The sequence below is a fragment of the Podarcis muralis genome, chromosome 7 (assembly GCF_964188315.1).
Source record: "Podarcis muralis chromosome 7, rPodMur119.hap1.1, whole genome shotgun sequence".
NCBI classification, from domain to species: Eukaryota; Metazoa; Chordata; class Lepidosauria; order Squamata; family Lacertidae; genus Podarcis; species Podarcis muralis.
Window position 1 is genome coordinate 28,094,714 of NC_135661.1, and position 18,011 is coordinate 28,112,724.

The 18,011-nt window shown below is 50.4% G+C and overlaps 1 protein-coding gene across 4 annotated transcripts in view; it reads left to right on the top strand.

The window, feature by feature from the left end:
- Window positions 1–18,011, top strand: part of PLEKHG5 (pleckstrin homology and RhoGEF domain containing G5) — a 101,640-nt gene that overhangs the window by 40,500 nt on the left and 43,129 nt on the right. For 2 of the 4 annotated variants that reach the window (XM_077931447.1, XM_077931448.1), the window contains one exon: window positions 17,413–17,542. In XM_077931447.1, the coding sequence (XP_077787573.1) occupies window positions 17,413–17,542 (130 nt within the window). Of the gene's footprint in view, window positions 1–4,707; window positions 5,138–17,412; window positions 17,543–18,011 lie in introns of those variants that run through there. The other 2 variants (XM_077931449.1, XM_077931446.1) reach the window with 2 other exon arrangements.

Sequence of the window (18,011 nt, forward strand, 5' to 3'; positions counted from 1 at the left end):
CCCTGTGAAGTAGGTTAGTCTGAGAGGCAGTGACTGGCTCCAAGGTCACCCAGTGGGGGTGATTTGAACCTTGGTCTCTGCCAGGTCTGAGTCTGACACTCTAAACCCCACCCCACACTGACCTACCCCACACATCTTATGGGGCCCGGAACAAAACCTTGGGGGCAGTAAGCAAGACCCCTTATTTTATTCATACTTTTATTCCATAAAATTCATACACCACTTGATTAGGGGGAGGGGAAAAAACCCCCTCAAAGTGGTTTACAAAAAAGATAGGGCGATATAATGATCAACAAGAAAAATCAGCAACAATAATTAAAAACCAGCTTTCTAGACATTTCATCTAAACAAAATGTTTTTAGCAGGAGCTGAAAAGGGTACAGTGAATGGGGGCTGCCTGATGTCAATAGGCAGGGAGTTCCAGTAAATGAACCATTAGGTCCAGTCGTGGCTGACTCTGGGGTTGCAGCACTCATCTCGCTTTACTGGCCGAGGGAGCCGGTGTACAGCTTCCAGGTCATGTGGCCAGCATGACTAAGCTGCTTCTGGCGAACCAGAGCAGCGCACGGAAACACCGTTTACCTTCCCGCTGGAGCGGTACCTATTTATCTACTTGCACTTTGATGTGCTTTCAAACTGCTAGGTTGGCAGGAGCAGGGACCGAGCATCGGGAGCTCACCCCATCGCAGGGATTCAAACCGCCGACCTTCTGATCGGCAAGTCCTAGGCTCTGTGGTTTAACCCACAGTGCCACCCGCGTCCAGAGTTCCACACTAAAAGATGGATTTCTTACAAATAGTGTAATAGTGCCAATTCCACCAGTCAAAGTAGTTGAGTGGGCACCTGTGGAGCAAGGGGATCTCATAGGTAAACTGGTCCCAAGCTGTTAAGGACTTTATATCCTAATAGTAACACCTTGAACTTGGCCTAGTAGCAAATTGGCAAACAGTGCAGATCTCTGAGCACAGGTGTTACGTGCTGCCAAGGTTTCCCTCCTGCCAGCATTCTGCACTAGCTGCAGCTTCTGGACCAAGTGCAAGGGAAGTCCCGCATAGAGCGCATTGCAGTCATCCAGCCTTGAAGCTACCAGGGCATGAGAGCCTGTGGCCAGCCTTTCCTGCTGCTTCTCCCATGGTGTGTGTATGAATTGGTGCACTTGCTTCATTCGGCAGCTGTTTCTCAAATGTTTTGGACTTCTAAAAACAACTTCCTCCTCCGAACACGTGCCATGCGCTGTCAGAGGCTGAGGCACACGGGGACACACCCGCTCTAGGCATGGGCATGTGAGTGTGAGCAGCTGTGGACTGGGGCAAATGTGTGTCTTGTTTGTGTGTGTGGAAGATTATACCCCCAAAAAACTTTTGCAGGTGGGCAGTGCGCAAAAGGCACTCATGCCCTCCATGCAGGCAACTGCTTGGCCACTGTGAGAACAGGATGCTCGACTAGACGGGCTACTGGCCTGATCCAGTTCTTATGATTGGTTTTTGAGCAGAAGCACCAGCTCCCCTCTTTTCAGACTGGTCCTGATGAACAAAGTTGCTCTGTCCAGATCTGGGCAGAGGGCAAGTGACCTAAGGAAGGGCAGGTGCTCTCTGGAAACCCAGTTCTGTGTCGTGTCTGAAATCGACCTCCACAGGTGAATTGGACATGTCCTGGAATCGGGACCAGAATCTCAGATTCAAGGCTCTTTGGGAAGCAAAGCTTGGAATAAACGTCTCACTGAGAACCCAAAGCTAGAGAGTCGCTTCCAGGCATTTTGGACCACCCTTCTCCAACTTTCCTCCCTCCAGATGTTTTGAACCATAACTCCTATCAGCCCCAGCCAGCAGAGCTGTGTGGTCCAAAATGTAAGAGAGCCTGCTGTATCAGGGCAGCCTCCTATTCTTACTCTGACCATTATGGGAAACCCACAAACAGGACCTGAGCACAAGAGCCCTTTCCCTTCCTGCTGTTTCCAGCAACTGGTATTCAGAAACATGACTGCCTCCAACCGTGGAGGGCATCAGGTTGGGGAAGACTGTCTTAGCCTGTTTTGCCAGATGAAGCCTGTGGGTCTGCACCATAAAACGGCACCAAGGAGCAGAAACTGGGGGGTGGGGGATAGATGGGCAAAAGGAGACTCAAATTTGCATCTGCTAATCTATAGGTTCCAGGTGTCAATCTGGGAACAATTCCTATAGCTGCCTGCTCATCTTGCTGCCTAGGTGATGCTCAACTTCACAGCCACCCATTCCTGGCCCGTTTTCCCCCCTCCTTAGCACTCTTTAAACTGGGCAGCTCCAAAACAAGAGGATGGGTTCTATTCAGTGAGATTTTGCTCAGAGTAGACCTATTGAAGTGAATAGTAACGACCCGTTTGTTTCAATGGGTCTGAAAGTTAGTTGAATGCCACCCATTGTTTCCAAATAGAGAACTGACCTCTACTAAGGGAGGCACCAGGACACCCTGGCCAATATGGAACTCACTCCCATGGGAGGCAGTGATTGCCGCAAAATGAGATGGCTTTAAAAGAGGATAATAAAAAATTCAGGGAGGAGAGCTATTTTGGCTATGCTCTTCATCCAAGGATGAAAGCAGTAATGCTTCTGAAGGCTACTTGCTGGAAACCCCAAGAGTGGTCTTGTGTTCGAATCCTGATTCTGGGCTTCCCATCGGGGCATATGGTTGGCCACTGGGAGAACAGGATGCTGGACTCGATGGGCCATAGGCCCTCTTTCCTATGGCCCATTGAGTTCAGCATCCTGTTCTCCCAGTGGCCAACCATATGCCCCGATGGGAATCCCAGAATCAGGATTCGAACACAAGACCTGCTTTTCACCTGCTTTTCCTTGTTGCACACAAGTGGAGAGAGTGAAGGGAAGCAGCCTCCCCCCCCCCCAATTCTCTAGCCCCTAAGCTAGCTTGCGCTGCTCCTCTTTACGCCAGCCTGCTGCCCTGGGGTATATTGGAGGATGCAGTCGCCTTAGCCAGTGTGGAAGTAAGATGAAACTGCCTCTTTGGCCGGATTTTGCACATGGAATGAGGGAGAAAGGGGGGCCCATCTTCAGGTAGTGAAATGTCTTGGGATGGCTTGGACAAAGAGATTTGGCTGGAGTGTGGCAGAAGAAGGAGATGCTGCCTGATCATCCACTCCTTTGGCTTCATAAGTTCTGATATAAGCAGAAAGCTTTGGGTTCCCTGGAGCTCAGGGTGGGCTTTGACATATCCCTTTGCAAGGTGGAGCCTGTTCCGTTGCGCAGGAGAGGACTCTCAGTGTGCTCCTCTTTCACCTCCTCCATCCCCTGGCACTCACAAGTGCGCAGGAGGCCGGCTGCACTTGGCCATCTTTCCAGTTCGGTCTGGGACCATGGCAGCGGCCTGCGATGTCCCTTTGGCTCTCTGCCTGCCTCAGTCACATGGAACGGCCATGACGCAACAGCCGTCTGTGCTGAGCCGGCCAGCGCTGCTGTCTGGGACTCTTGGCTGCCTTGAAGCTGGGCTTCTCCACTGCCCCCACCTCGTCCCAGCCTAGTGGAAGTGATTGAAGTAGCAGCCTGGGAAGGCCTGGCTTTTCCCTCTTTTCTTTTTTTGTTCTATTTGCGGTGTGAGCAAATAGGCAGCCTGAGCCCCCACATCCTCTCTCCCTTTTGTCGGGGCTGGCTGGCTTCCAGCCGACAGCTGCAGCCACTTGGCCCTCTGGCCTCTCGGAGACGCCCTTTCTCTCTTTCCGCTTCTCTTTCTCTCTGCCAAAACATGGATTGCTTATGACCTGAGTGGCTGTGTGTGTCTGTTTAAATGTGCGAATTCCAACATTATTCCAAACCCGTGAAAATCTAGGGCTGCGACATTGAGTTGATTTAATGGGACGGACACAGGTGGCTCTGTGGGTTAAACCACAGAGCCTTAGACTTGCTGATCAGAAGGTCGGCAGTTCAAATCCCCACGGTGGGGTGAGCTCCCGTTGCTCGGTCCCTGCTCCTGCCAACCTAGCAGTTTGAAAGCACGTCAAAGTGCAAGTAGATAAATAGGTGCTGCTCTGGCGGGAAGGTAAATGGCGTTTCCGTATGCTGCTCTGGTTCGCCAGAAGTGGCTTAGTCATGCTGGCCACATGACCCGGAAGCTGTACGCCGGCTTCCTCGGCCAATAAAGCGAGATGAGCACCGCAACCTCAGAGTCAATCACAACTGGACTTAATGGTCAGGGGTTCCTTTACCTTTACAAACATTCAGAATAAATAGGCCAATGCGATCTTGTTGCCATTTCAGCAATACAGCAAGGCCAGGGTCCTGTAGCGTACTTTGGCAGCAGAAAATCAAATAGAGGTACTTGGCTACTGTCTTGGTGAGCTTCTGGTCTCTCCCCTGTAATAAGAAGCGTATAACCTCCGTCTCTGGTTTCCATGTTAGAATACATAGGTGGTCTAAAAATTGATGGCGGAGATCATCATACATTTAAGGGCCATGTGAGCTAGAGTTTCCACCAGGTGGGCATCACATGGGCAGATCCCATCTCCTTCTGCCATACCCGCAAACCTACCCCGATGGAGGTTAGAAGGATTACAATTGAACCTAGCCAGCGAAAAAGCCCATCTTTCTTGCGGCTTAAACAAAAATTGTAAATAATTAAGGTTAAATTCCTGCGCCCAGGAGAGTCGAAAATAGATGAGGCAATTTTCTGACTCAGCGGAAGGCAGCTTTCCAGGTTCCTGTGCTTCTGTTGAAGCGGCTTGTGCTTTGCTTGGGGATGGCAGGCAGGCGGGCCAGCGCCTTCTCTGCCCTAAGCCTCGCCAGTACAGACTGCGAGTGCCGCAGAGGTCAACAGAGCCCCGAGGCTGCCCTTCTGGAGGTCGTCCCGTGGATGAGAGGCATGCTGGAACTTGTCCTGTCCAGGTGCACAACCTTCCTGGCTGCGTGCTGTAACCCTGAGCCACTCCTCCTGAACTTTAGACACACAAACACACCGAAAGAGCACTCGTTCCTGAAGGGGTTGGTCTCTGTTGTGGTGGCGGCGGCGGTTGCAGAGGGGTGGCATCTTGCACAGGGGATCCCACTGCTGACTCCGGAAAGCTTGGCTCCTGGAGAGTCGCGAGGAGGAGGAGGAGGACGAGGAGGGGGGAGAGAAACCCCTTCTAGTGACAGGCAGTCCTGCTGCAAGCGAGGTATGGAAGCTGCTTTTGGGATGCCTTTCTAGAACTGCAAGATTGTGAAGTTGGAATGTACCCAAAGGATCGTCTCGTTCGCCTCCCTGCAATGCAGGAATTGCAGCTCAAGGGCCCAGAAAGCACAACCTGCTCTTGTGCAGGAGGGCTTGGTGGGTGTCAGAGACATTTGGGTTTTCTGCTTGGGTACCAAGACTCACTGGTTGGCTCACGTCCGTCTGGGGTGCCAAAGGGGGTTTGTGAGGAAGGGGGGTTTGTCAGAACTGTTTGCCCCTGCATGAAGAAGATGGTGCAGAGGAGTGCTTGATTCTGGACGCCTGCGGAATTCATCTCCCCAAGGGGAAAAAGACAGGTGTTCAAAAACGGTGTTCCTGGGCAGGTGCAGAGTGTGTTTCCTTTGGGGAGAGGTGCTTCCCTGTCTGCTTGGTGTGCTGCAGGATCGGGTGCCGGCTTGTCTTGTGCCAGAGTAGACCCTCTGCTGCTGCTGCTGCTGCTTTGACCAAGAGGTGGCCCAGTGGCAGAGGACATGAAGTGACCTTCATGAAAGACAGTGTGGTGCAGTGGTTAGAGTTTTGAACTAGTTTGTTGGGCTAGTCACTGCTGTTTGGCCTAATTTACCTTTACAAAGTTGTTGTGGGGATTAAAGGAAGAAGGGGAGAAAACCATGGATGCCACCTTCAGCTCCTTGGAGAAAAAGGTGAGATACCAATGCAAGAAATAGAATCACGGAGTCATAGAATTGTAGGGTTGGAAGGTACCCCAAGGGTCATCTAGTCCAACCCCTTGAGATGCAGGAATTTCATTACCAAGCGTTAATATCGAGATGTGGAAAATATGGAAATAACAAGGGGAAGCAGGACTAAGATGCAGAGATATGCTCCAGAGATCCAGACCATGGGGAGCCCCAAGAAATTAATAAATACAATTTGGACTACAATTTGATCTTTTTATTTTATTTTTTAATTTTTTAATTGAAGCATTATAATTGGATATTTAATTGGATGTTTTTTATTAGAAAATCAATAAAAATGATTAAAAAGAGAGAGAGAGAGAGAGAGATGCAGGAATTTCAGCTGAAGCATCCACGACAGGTGGCCATCCAACCTCTGCTTAAAAACCTCCAAGGAAGGAGAGCCCACCACCTCTTGTGGGAGTGTGTTCCACTTTTAAAATAAATATTAAATAATAATTCGCCTTAACATGTTATTTGCAAAGAGCAATTTATCCCTTTCTCGGTGCAATTTGCAAAGGAGGGGGTGAGGCAGCCTCTGCTAAGTAAACTGGTCCTGAGTTGCTTTGGGCCCTATTGTGCTTAGTGCTCGAACCTTGAACCGGTAGCACGGTTGGCAGCCCGTGCCAATCTACAGACAAGGCATGCTACTCTGGCAACCCTCACAAGCAGCTGCCTTCTGCACCAGCCGCAGCCTCCAGACTGAGCCCCACCCAACTAGCCTGCCACGTGCGTTGGCAGCAGAAAAACATGGCCGAGCGTCATTCCAGTGTTGCAGCCACCCGTTCCAGCAACAGGCCAAGTGGAAATGTTGCTCTGTGAGTTGGCAAGAGGTGTCAGCCTATCAGAAAGGCCCACACCCCTCTGTTTCCCAGGGTGGAATGTCACAGTTACTTGGGGGGGGGGGTTGATGGAGCAGCCTTCTGCACGAGCTCTGAGGTGGTCTTTTCTGCATCATTGTTTTGTCCACATCATGTGGACTTTGGACAGGAGGTGTCTTGGTCAGGTTCAGTCCTCCTCAAATAGCCTAGCTTTTGCCTGTCAGAATTTGATGCTGGAGCAGTTTTGCCATGGGATGTCTTTCTGTATTGACCTTGCCAAACCCACGACCCCTCAATGATGGGCAGCACTGACCTGGGGGAGGAAAAATAACTGAATTGTAGAGTTGGAAGGGACCTCGAGGGTCATCTAATCCAAACCCCTGCAATGCAGGAATTGCAGTTAGGAGGAGAGTTTCCCCATTATTTAGTCACATGGTAGAGCAGGAATGCCAACTTGGCCCTGCGACTGTGGGTGCATGGAGCCATGGGTGCCATGCAGCATGCAAGGCCCTGGCACTGAAATTTGTGGGTGCCTGGGGAATTTTGTGGGTGCTCAGGCACCAAGGGCTCCAGGGAATTGGCACCTATGTGGTGGAATCACTGTCACCCTTTTGCCCTGGTTTAAGTGAAATGATGAGCTTATATACCACATTTTCCTCTGAGGAGCTTGAGATGGCATACATGGTTCTCCCCCCTCTTCATTTAATTCCCACAACAACATTGTGAGGTTAGTTAGGCAGTGACTGGCCCAAAGTCACACCCAGTGAGCTTCATGGCCAAGTGGGAATTTGAGCCCTGGTCTCTCCCAGGGCCTAGTATGACACTAATCACTACACCGCGCCAGGTCTCAACGGATGTGGCATGTATTACTTCTGGAAGGAACACACTGGTGGCTATTAGCAGGCAGAAACAAACAGCCAGTATTTTTTGCTGCGCCTGTGGCTAAGACGGCTACCTGGTTCCCACAATTTTACTAGCCACTCGGCCAGTCATAGCACAGGAAAAAAGGCGTGTGCGGAAAGATGTGACAGGTTTGTAAAATCCTGCATGGTTTGTTGGAAGTGGGGCAGCGGGAGCAGCTTCCCCCCACCCCTCTTTGGATGCCAGAGCTTGGGTCCATCCATTGCAACTTAATGGCAGGAGATATTCGAAAGGAGGCGCTCTTTCGCACCTGTGGAACTCATCACCACAAGATGCGGCAAGGGCTCCTGGTTTCGGTGGCAGCTAAGCCAGTGCATGGAGAGAGGCTCATCAGCAGCCAAGACAGCTAAATGGAACTTCCATGTGCAGAGAAAGTCTACCAGATTCTGGGGAGCAGTTGCAGGAGAGGCCTCGTTCCTTCAAGTCTTTCTGGCAGCTTCACAGAACGCATCTGATTGGCCACTGGAGTGGATGTTTGCCTTCATCCGGCAGTCAGGCTCCTCTTTTGTCAAGAGAAAAGTCCCAGCTGAGCTGTTCTGTCGTCTACTACACATAGTGAAGTGGCAGCTGATGCAATGATATGTGCCCAGGGATGCCAATCGAGGCATGCTGCCACCAGGATCTTCACTTTGCACCTGGATGGTGGCATCGGCCTGCCTCGTTTTGCGGCATGGCTCTGGTGTGTCCCCTCTTCTACCTCTCTGTTAAGTGACCCCCTCTCCCCTGCCATCTCCCCCCCCCGCCAGTCCAGGATTGCATCAAGGTTTGGCAGACCTGGGCATCGCCCGCTGTTTCGTCCCGACTAAGAAGAGCCTCCTGAGCTAATTTCAAGGAAGAGTAAACTTTCTGGAGAGGGAATACCCCGTTGGAGGTGTCTTGCCCCAAACCTCAATGATGGTGGAGGGCACCAATGCAGAAGGGAGAGAGAGAGAGTGCAGTGCAGTGGTTAGAGTCCTGGACTAGGGCCTGGGAGAACTGTGTTCAAATTCCCACTCAGCCATGAAACTCACTGGGTTTGACCTTGAGCCAGTCACCTGTATCTCAGCATATCCTACTTCACAGGATTGTTTTGGGTATTAAATGAGCAGGGGGAGAACTATGCACCACATTGAGCTCCTGGCGCGGGGGTGGGGAAATTCAATAAATAATACCCAGATAAGCAAGCCAGTCTTGTCAGCTGAAAGCGGTCAGGGGGAGAATGAAACAAAACTCTGGACATGCTCAGAGGCACCTGGCTAAGGACAGCATAATCTGTGGCTGTGTCATTATTGTTATGTACTGAAGTTCTCGCCCTGGGCCAGCAGGGGGATACTGTAGATAGTTCAGGTCCACATATGCAAATAAGGGATCAAAAGTGACGTTCAGTGATTGGATAGTTACAGAAAGTTGTTACAGTTACGTTGTACTGGAGCTCTAGATAAGCAGGCTGGCTGAACCCTTCAGTTCAGTTCTGTTCTGGCCTGTGAATAAACAAGAGCTGTTTGGAGAATCGCTGTGTCGTCTGATATGTTCACCCACAACTTAACAGTTATAGTGGGCCATTTGCCTGCTGAGAGCTCCCCCCAAAATCTCAAGCATAGGTAACCTCCCTGCCTTGCAGCATAGCAGATTTCAACTGATGCAGCTTCCTCCGCTTATAAAGACAAACTTCACCCGCCCGCCTCCCCTTCTCCCTACCTGTTGTAATGACTGTCTGCGAAGGGACACGCCACCGAGAGTGCTGCGTGCGACGTGCTCTGTGTCAAAACAGTGTGAGACACACTTGTTTACAATCCCACGCCCGGCTGTGGAGATTTCCCTTGACTCATCACCAGACGGAGTGTTTCCTGTGAGTTAGCCGGGATGTGTGGCTGGCTGGTGGATGACTGGCTGAGGAGCTGGTTCCAGGCCTGCCTCGACTCAACTGAAGGCTTGCCTGGGCTGGCAAGATCCCAGAGGCCCCCACTCCAGGATACTTTTAAAAAATAAATATTAAATGCATTTATGTCCCAGCTTTTTCTCCAACAACCCTGCGAGGTAGGCTAGGCTGAGAGGCAGTGACTGGCCCAAGGTCATGCAAGGAGGCCAAGTGGAGGATTTGAACCCTGGTCTCTCCCAGGTCCCTAGTCCAGCACTTTTCTAACCACTACACCACATTGGCTCACAAATATATATAATATAACTATCTTGATGGCAGAACATCGGATTTCTTGGCTCTCAGGATTTTTGACTGGAGATGTTTTGAGTCTTACCTGGGATGTTTTGCATGTAAAGCAGATGCTGTACCTTCCAAATCTGGGGCAACAGCTCCCCTCTCTTCTGCCACACTCCAGCCGAATCCCTTTGCCCAAGCCAGCCCAAGACATTTTGCTGCCTGAAGATGCTCCATCTCTCGTTCCATGCACAGAATCAGACCGGAGAGGCAGTTTAATCTTACTTCTGGCTAAGGCAACGGCTTCTTCCAATATACCCGAGGGCATCAGTTTAGCCTAAGAGGCACAGAGCAAGCTAGCTTAGGGGACACAGAGAGAATAGGGGAAGGCCACTGACTCATGAGGCAGCTGCTTCCCTCTTTCTAATGATAGGGCTGGCCATGCCCTTCCCTTTGTTCTCGTCACTTGTGTGCAACAAGGAAAAGCAGTTGGAAGTAAGGACATAAGAAGAGGCTTGCTGGATCAGGCCAGAGGAGGCCCATCTAATCCAGCGTCCTGTTCTCAGTGTGGCTAACCAGATGCCCCGATGGAAGCCCCAGCACAGGATTTGAACACAAGACTTCTCTTCCTTCCTGTGGTCTCCAGCAACTGGATATTCAGAAGCATTCGGAGCTTCCAGGTGTCCCTATTTTCCAGGGGCAGTCCTGGATTAACAGAAGCTGCCCCGGTTTCGGATTTGATCCGGGATTGTTCCGCTTTTCCTTCGGGTGTCCCTATTCTCATCAGAGAAATGGAGGGGACGTCTCTGTTTTCATTGGGGAAATGTTGGGAGGGTACCGTAAACTATGAAACTTCCCCAGGAGGGGGCAGTGATAACCACCAGTCTGGATGGCTTTAAAAGAGGAGAGGGCTATCAATAGATATTGGACACAGTGGCTTTGCTCTGCCTCTGCAGCCAGAGGCAGCAGCAGCAGCAACAACAACAACAATTTATTATTTGTACCCCGCCTATCTGGCTGGGTTTCCCCAGCCACTCTGGGCGGCTTCCAGCAAAGAATAAAAATACATTAAAATGTCACACATTAAAAACTAATAACAATAATAATGCTTCTGAATACAATGATACCTCGGGTTACATACGCTTCAGTTTACATACGCTTCAGGTTACAGACTCCGCTAACCCAGAAATAGTGCTTCAGATTAAGAACTTTGCTTCAGGATGAGAACAGAAATCGTGCTCTGGCAGCGCGGCAGCAGCAGGAGGCCCCATTAGCTAAAGTGGTGTTTCAGGTTAAGAACAGTTTCAGGTTAAGTACGGACCTCCAGAACGAATTAAGTACTTAACCCGAGGTACCACTGTACCAGCTGATGAAATTCTCAAATCATCCGGTTGGCCACTGTGAGAATAGGATGCTGGACTAGATAGGCCTTTGGCTTGATAAAGGCAGTCCTCTTTTTATGTTCTTTTATGCTCATAAGGCAGCTTGCTATATAGCTTGACACAGATGGAAAAATGAGCGAGGTCCCAACCAAAGAAGAATGGCAACTTAAACTGATTGGATATGCGCAGCTTGCGGACCTACCATATAGAATAAGAGAACAAGAAGAACATACGTTTAAAGAAGATGGGAAATTGTTTATTGGATATATGGGGGGGGGGGAACTGTGTACACTTGAAAACGTTGGCAGCGTTAAGATAAATTCAGCAGTGTAAATAAGCTTTGATGGATGTATTAATGGAATGCCGAATGGTTTAGTTTATGTAAAATATGTTTTGTAAAATGAATCATGGAAAGAGAAGAAGGGAAGTCATTGATATTTTAAGGTTGTTTAAATGAATGTTTTAAAATGTAAAACAGAAAATTTAATAAAAAACATACCAAAAAGAGGGGGGGGGGCTTTTTTTTTTTTTTGAAACTTAATGCCCTGCTGGCTACAGTTGCTCCTGCTCACCTGGGGGGGGGTGGGGAAGGAGTGCCTCCTTCCCCGCCCTTCAATGCTGCTGTCTTAGGTTCCAGCTGGGAGAGTTTCCTGGCAGAGACAGGCGATGAGAGGAGGGGAAAGCCAGACCCAGCCGCTGCAGAGGCAAGTACCAGCAAGCCGGACGGCTCCTGCGCTGGCAGCGGATTGCGGCCTGTCTGGGCCCAGCCTGGCAGGAGCGGCTTTCGAGCCCTTACTCACTGCAAGCCCCAGATATGCCCCACCTGCTTAGTCAAGGCTTTGTCACGGCTGGGATGCCTCCTTCAAATCCTCCCAGAGCCATGAATCAGCCAGCCAGCTGGGGACAGGCTCTCTCTGTCCTGCCCCGGTCTGCGAGACCTGACTTGGGGGGCAAAGTGGGGCCTTAGGGGTGAGTTTCTGGGGCTGGAGTGGCTGGCAGCCACCTGCTGCCCTCCCGGCGGTTGCGTTTCCTCCGGGGAGGCTCCCTTGTCGCACCTGAGGCTTCTCTGTCCGGCCGGGAGAGTGGCATTTGCTTTCAAGATGGCCGTTGAAACAGCCAGCAGCTGTTGGTCCCTCCCTCGTTCTCCTCCTCCACTGTCTCCGGCCCTTTCTGTGCATTTGCCACCGATGTCTGGTTGCCAGCGGGTCAAATGTGTTGCATCTCCCTTCTGAGCCACCTGCTGATTCTGACTCCCCATATCTCCGGGGCTTCCTGTTGCTTCAGCTGCTGGCTCCGTGGCCCTTTCCTTCCCTCTCAGCTTCGAGTGCAGAGAAGGAAAAGCCTTGCAGGAGCCTGTGGACGTTTTCAGCAAGGCTCGGACTTGGAGGCTGCCATGTGGCCTGCTGGCTTTTCAGCCAGGAGCCTGCCTGTCTGCCTTGGTTTGTATCTGAGGGGTGTCACTCTAGGAACAGTGAGATGGGAGGGTGGCCTGGCTGTTGCACCTGGTAAGACAGTCAGGCATCGCGTCGGCTCTGTAGGAAGCTTGGTGCTGCACCTGGTAGACATCCGGCTGCCTGTTTGGGGTTATGCTGGGGAGCTTTAAAATGGCGGCAGTAACTCCCGCTCTGGGGAAACCTTTTGTGAAAAACGTATCAACAGGGCACCGAAATGATAATATTCGAGGCAATAAAGTTGCATCTTAAAGATGCAAATAAGGATCATTTGCATATGTCTACAGTGGTACCTCGGGTAACATACGCTTCAGGTTACATATGCTTCAGGTTACAGACTCCACTAACCCAGAAATATTACCTCAGGTTAAGAACTTCAGGATGAGAACAGAAATCGTGCTCCGGCGGCGTGGCGGCAGCAAGAGGCCCCATTAGCTAAAGTGGTGCTTCAGGTTAAGAACAGTTTCAGGTTAAGAACGGACCTCCAAAACGAATTGAGTACTTAACCTGAGGTACCACTGTAGTTACTTTCCGTACTTTGAAGGACCAAGACCCGAGGTGGTTTTTGCTGTCTCCCTTCCACTTCCTGGGCTGCCTTCTGGTAGGAAATTCTCCTCAGACCCCCTCTGACTTTTCGTATTTTGTCAAGGAATTGCCCGCCTGTTTTCGAGGGTATCTCAAAGGCTGGACCCTGAGGTTGTTGGTAAAAGATGGATGCTGGTGGACTCAGGTCACTGAACGCTGATCTCTGCTCTTGCTTTGTGCAACTGTGGAGTGGCAGAATTGTCTGGCCTGCACCACAATTGCAGTACATTTTGCCCATCCTGTCTGAGCATGGAAATCTGTATGGCTTCCAATGAAATAGCACTTCTCCTTTTGGATATCATAGAGTTGTAGAGTTGGAAGGGACTCTGGGGGTCATCTAGTCCAACCCGCTGCAAGGCAGGAATGTCAACTGGATCATACATGATAGATGGCCATCCAACCTCTACTTAAAAACTTCCCAGGAAAGAGAGTCCATCACCTCTCGTGGGAGCCTGTTTTGCTGTCTAACAGCTCTTACTGTCAGAAAGCTCTTCCTTTCTTGTAAAAGGTAAAGGTAAAGGGACCCCTGACCATTAGGTCCAGTCATGACCGACTCTGGGGTTGCGGCGCTCATCTCGCTTTATTGGCCGAGGGAGCCGGCGTACAGCTTCCGGGTCATGTGGCCAGCATGACTAAGCCGCTTCTGGCGAACCGGAGCAGTGCACAGAAACACCGTTTACCTTCCTGCTGGAGCAGTACCTATTCATCTACTTGCACTTTGATGTGCTTTTGAACTGCTAGGTTGGCAGGAGCTGGGACAGAGCAATGGGAGCTCACCCTGTCGTGGGGATTCGAACCACCAACCTTCTGATCGGCAAGTCCTAGGCTCTGTGGTTTAACCCACAGTGCCACCCGCGTCCCTTTCCTTTCTTGTACAGTAACTTAAATCCATTGGTTTGGGTCCTATCCTCCAGAGCAAGAAAAAAACCAAGGAGAAGTGTGGGCACTATTTACAGTCTGGGAGGAATCCAGGAGACCCCAGTTCAAATCCCTACTCAGCCATGAAGCTTACTAGGTGACTTTGAGCCAGTCACTCTTCTCCCAGTCTAACCTAACTCAAAGGGTTGTTGCGAAGATAAAATGCAGGCACAGGGGGGAGAATCGCTCTTGGAGAGGAGGCAGGATAGAGACAAAATAGAAACACAGAATTGTAGAATTGGAAGGGACCCTGAGGCTCATCTAGTCCAGCCCCCTTGCAATGCAGGAGTATGCAGCTGTCCCATATGGGGATTGAACCTGCAACCTTGGTGTTACCAGCCCTGCACTCTAACCAACTGAGCTATCCAGGCTGACATGAATAGCATACTGCAAAACGTCTGTGATTGCAGCTTGGCAGTACAAAGTTTGGGGTGCACAGCATTTGGATGAAATTAGTTAGGCGCATAGGAAGATGCCTTATATACCGAGTCAGGCCATTCATTGGTCCATCTTGCTCAATATTGTCTTCACTGACTGGCAGCAATGGCTCTCCAGGGTTTTCAGGCAGGGGACATTCCTGGCTCTGCTTGGAGCTGGTGTCGGGGATCGAACCTGGGACCTTCTGCATGCGAAGCGGATACCCTACCGCTGAGCTATGGCCTTTCCCATGAGGGCGGCTGGAACTTGAACTCTGATGTGGCCCAAACTGTGTTTGGGCAGATGGAAGAGAGGCCCTGCAAGGTATTTCCTTCCAGAAGTTTGGCTGTGATCAGAGACTGGCAGCGAAATGAAGTTTGAGTGAGCCTTTCTTATCCCTTGACTGTTCTTGGTGACAAGCCACAGGAAACCGGCTGGTTCCCAAATGCTGGATTTGAAATAATTGTGCCCTGACAGAGGGTCTCTTTCAAGCTCGCCTTTGTCGATTTTGAGGGCGAATAGTCTGTGGGCTTTTGTCTGGTCAGCATCCTTGTTCATCACACAGAGATTATTCAACGCTTCAGGCAGCATCCGATAGCTACCTCGGTGCAGAATAAAACAAGTGTCTTTAAAATAAAGTAAGAGTGTAGTCCTCATGGTTTTGGAAAGGAGGTTGACCTAGTCTTTTGTCAAGCCACAGTAGTAGTTCAGTAGCACTGAATGTTGGGCAGCTGAAGAAGTTCTATCATTGCCTTTCACTTCAGTTTTGATAATAAGCTTCAGGTCCAAAATACAAATGGTGAATTTCAAATTCAGGGTTGACAGTGAAAAATCTGAATTTCAAAACCTGGCAGACCCTGCAGTGTTTGGCTCACAGACCAAAACAAAAACAAACGGTTAGCCAATTTCTAGCCAAACCTTCAAATATTTGCTGAATATTCTCCCTATTTCAATAAATCAAATGCTGCTTTCAACATTTGCCAATGTAGGGAAGGTAGGCATGGCTTGGTGTTGAGGAATTCGACTGAATTGACAGCTGACCTGCAATGGCATATTTGATATTTGACATGCAATGGTGTCCAGTAGTTTGCTGAAAGCTTTTGAAGTTTCATATTTGAACTGCTAAGAAGGGCCAAAGCGCTCAGATTTTAGCCTGGGACACCGACATTTCACCTTCAAAACAGGGATGAGAACAGAAATGTTAAGCATTTTTAAATATTGGTTTTAGGTTTCAGCAGAGGCAATTCCAGTAGCCTGGGCTGCACTGCCCCCTCCTGGATCAACCTGTCATCTCCAGCTCCCTAAGGTGCCGGATTCAATTCCTACCTTCTGCACTGTGGTCACAACTTCTCATATAAGCACATGTGAGACAGAGGAGGCCGTAGCCCATCAAAGGCAGTGATGCTTTTGCATCCCCAGGAGGGGAGAGGGCTATTTTGCTCGGATCCTGCCTGATGGCATCCCAGTGATTGGCCACTGGGGTAACAGGATGCTGCACTAGATGGGGCATTGACCTGGTCCAGTAGGTCCTCTTTTTCTGTGCTTGTGCCATTGTTGTACGTGAGGTCACAGGGCACCAGGCAGCCCTCAGCCCGACTCGGATGTGTGCTTAAAAATAGCTCTCTGGGGTTGCTGAGCAGCTGCAGGCATCCAGGGTGTCCCTCACAATCGGAGGAAACCTTGTAGCCGCCCTTGCATTGTTCTGCTGCAGACACTTGCTTCCGGTGCCTGTGTGGGGAGGAGCTTTGGTGGGCCAGGGCCACCAGCAGCCTCCTCTGTGAGCCCTGGGGGTGGGGTGGTGCACGTTACTTCAGGCACGAAGGACTCAGGTACCCCTCCTGTGACAGGGGCTGGGACGTGGGTGGCAGGGCATGAAAGGCCGGCTTTTCCAAACGGTGAGCTAACAAGGGAGTGAAAACAGCTTGGGGGTTTACACAGAGGAGATGTGCAGGCAGCCAAAGGGAGATCCATCCCCCAGTGGAATGGAAGAGAAGGAGGAACGGAGAGATGCGGCGACAATCTGGATTGCAAACGAATTTGTGAAAGAAAGAGAAACACAAAGGGATACATTTCCCCATAACCTGTACATTTGAACGATGTAGAAGGAGAACCCACCTTCAGTTGGAAAGTGGTGCATGCCACTCTCCCACCTCATTAAAGCCCAGGGGTCAGCAAACTTTTTCAGCAGAGGGCCAGTCCACTGTCCTTCAGACCTTGTGGGGGGCCGGACTATATTTTGTAAAAATAATAATGAATGAATTCCTATGCCCCACAAATAACCCAGAGATGCGTTTTAAATAAAAGCACACATTCTACTCATGTAAAAACACCAGGCAGGCCCCACCAATAACCCAGAGGTGCATTTTAAATAAAAGGACACATTCCACTCATGTAAAAACACGCTGTTTGCGGGTCGGATTTAGAAGGCGATTGGGCCAGATCCGGCCCCCAGGCCTTAGTTTGCTTACCCATGTTCAAGCCTTTAAACCTTGAAATTAACGTGGGGTGGGGAGAAATAAATGAATCAAAGAGAAACTAATTTGGGCTGATCCTGGTTGGAAATGAATTGGAGAAATCTGGAATAGCTGGGAAGGAGAATGACACTGGCTTGCTTCTTCTGATACACTATAGAAGGCCTACATTTGCATCTATACAGGCAAAAAACCATCATTTTGCAAAAGGCTTTGCCTTTTTGCAGCATCAATCAGGGGAGGGCAAGGTGCCCTTAAAGAGTGAGCAGGGAATCAGCTGTGGACTCTGGCTCACATCACCGCTGGCCCCTTAGCTCTGCTGCCAACATGCCTGCAGGTGACGGATGTTGGAAATCCAAACCCTGCATCAGGGAGATGCCTCTCTCCTTGGTCCTGGAATTAGCCCCCGGCTTGACCTTGCTGTTTCTCTCTCCCCTCCCTCTGCCAGGTATGCCACCACGCCGAGTGCCAGCAGCTGAACCACAACAGCCCCCTCCACTTGTGTGAAGCGTGTGACGGACGCTTCCACGGTGCCATGCATTTTGACGGGCACATCCGCTTTGACCTGCCGCCGCAAGGTGAGGGGAAGAGCCCAAGTCGCGCGGCTGGGTCAAGGGCAGCTTGGCACGGCCTCCTTTTCACAGGGCTTGTCCGAAGTTCCTAGACAGAGGTTGGATGGCCACCTGTCAGGGATTCTTTAGCAGTGATTCCTGTCCATGGAGGCGCAGGTTAATTCTGTGTCCAGGGCAGCTGTCTACCAGCTCCAGCTGGTATGCAGGCTGAGACCCTACCTGCCCGCAAACTGTCTCGGCAGAGTGGTGCATGCTCTAGTTATCTCACGCTTGGACTACTGCAATGAACTCTATGTGGTCACCTTTGAAGGTGACCCAGAAACTGCAATTAATCCAGAATGCGGCAGCTAGACTGGTGACTGGGAGTGGCCACCGGGACCACATAACACCAGTCCTGCATTGGCTCCCAGTACATTTTCGAGCACAATTCAAAGTGTTGGTGCTGACCTTTAAAGCCCTAAATGGCCTCAGTCCT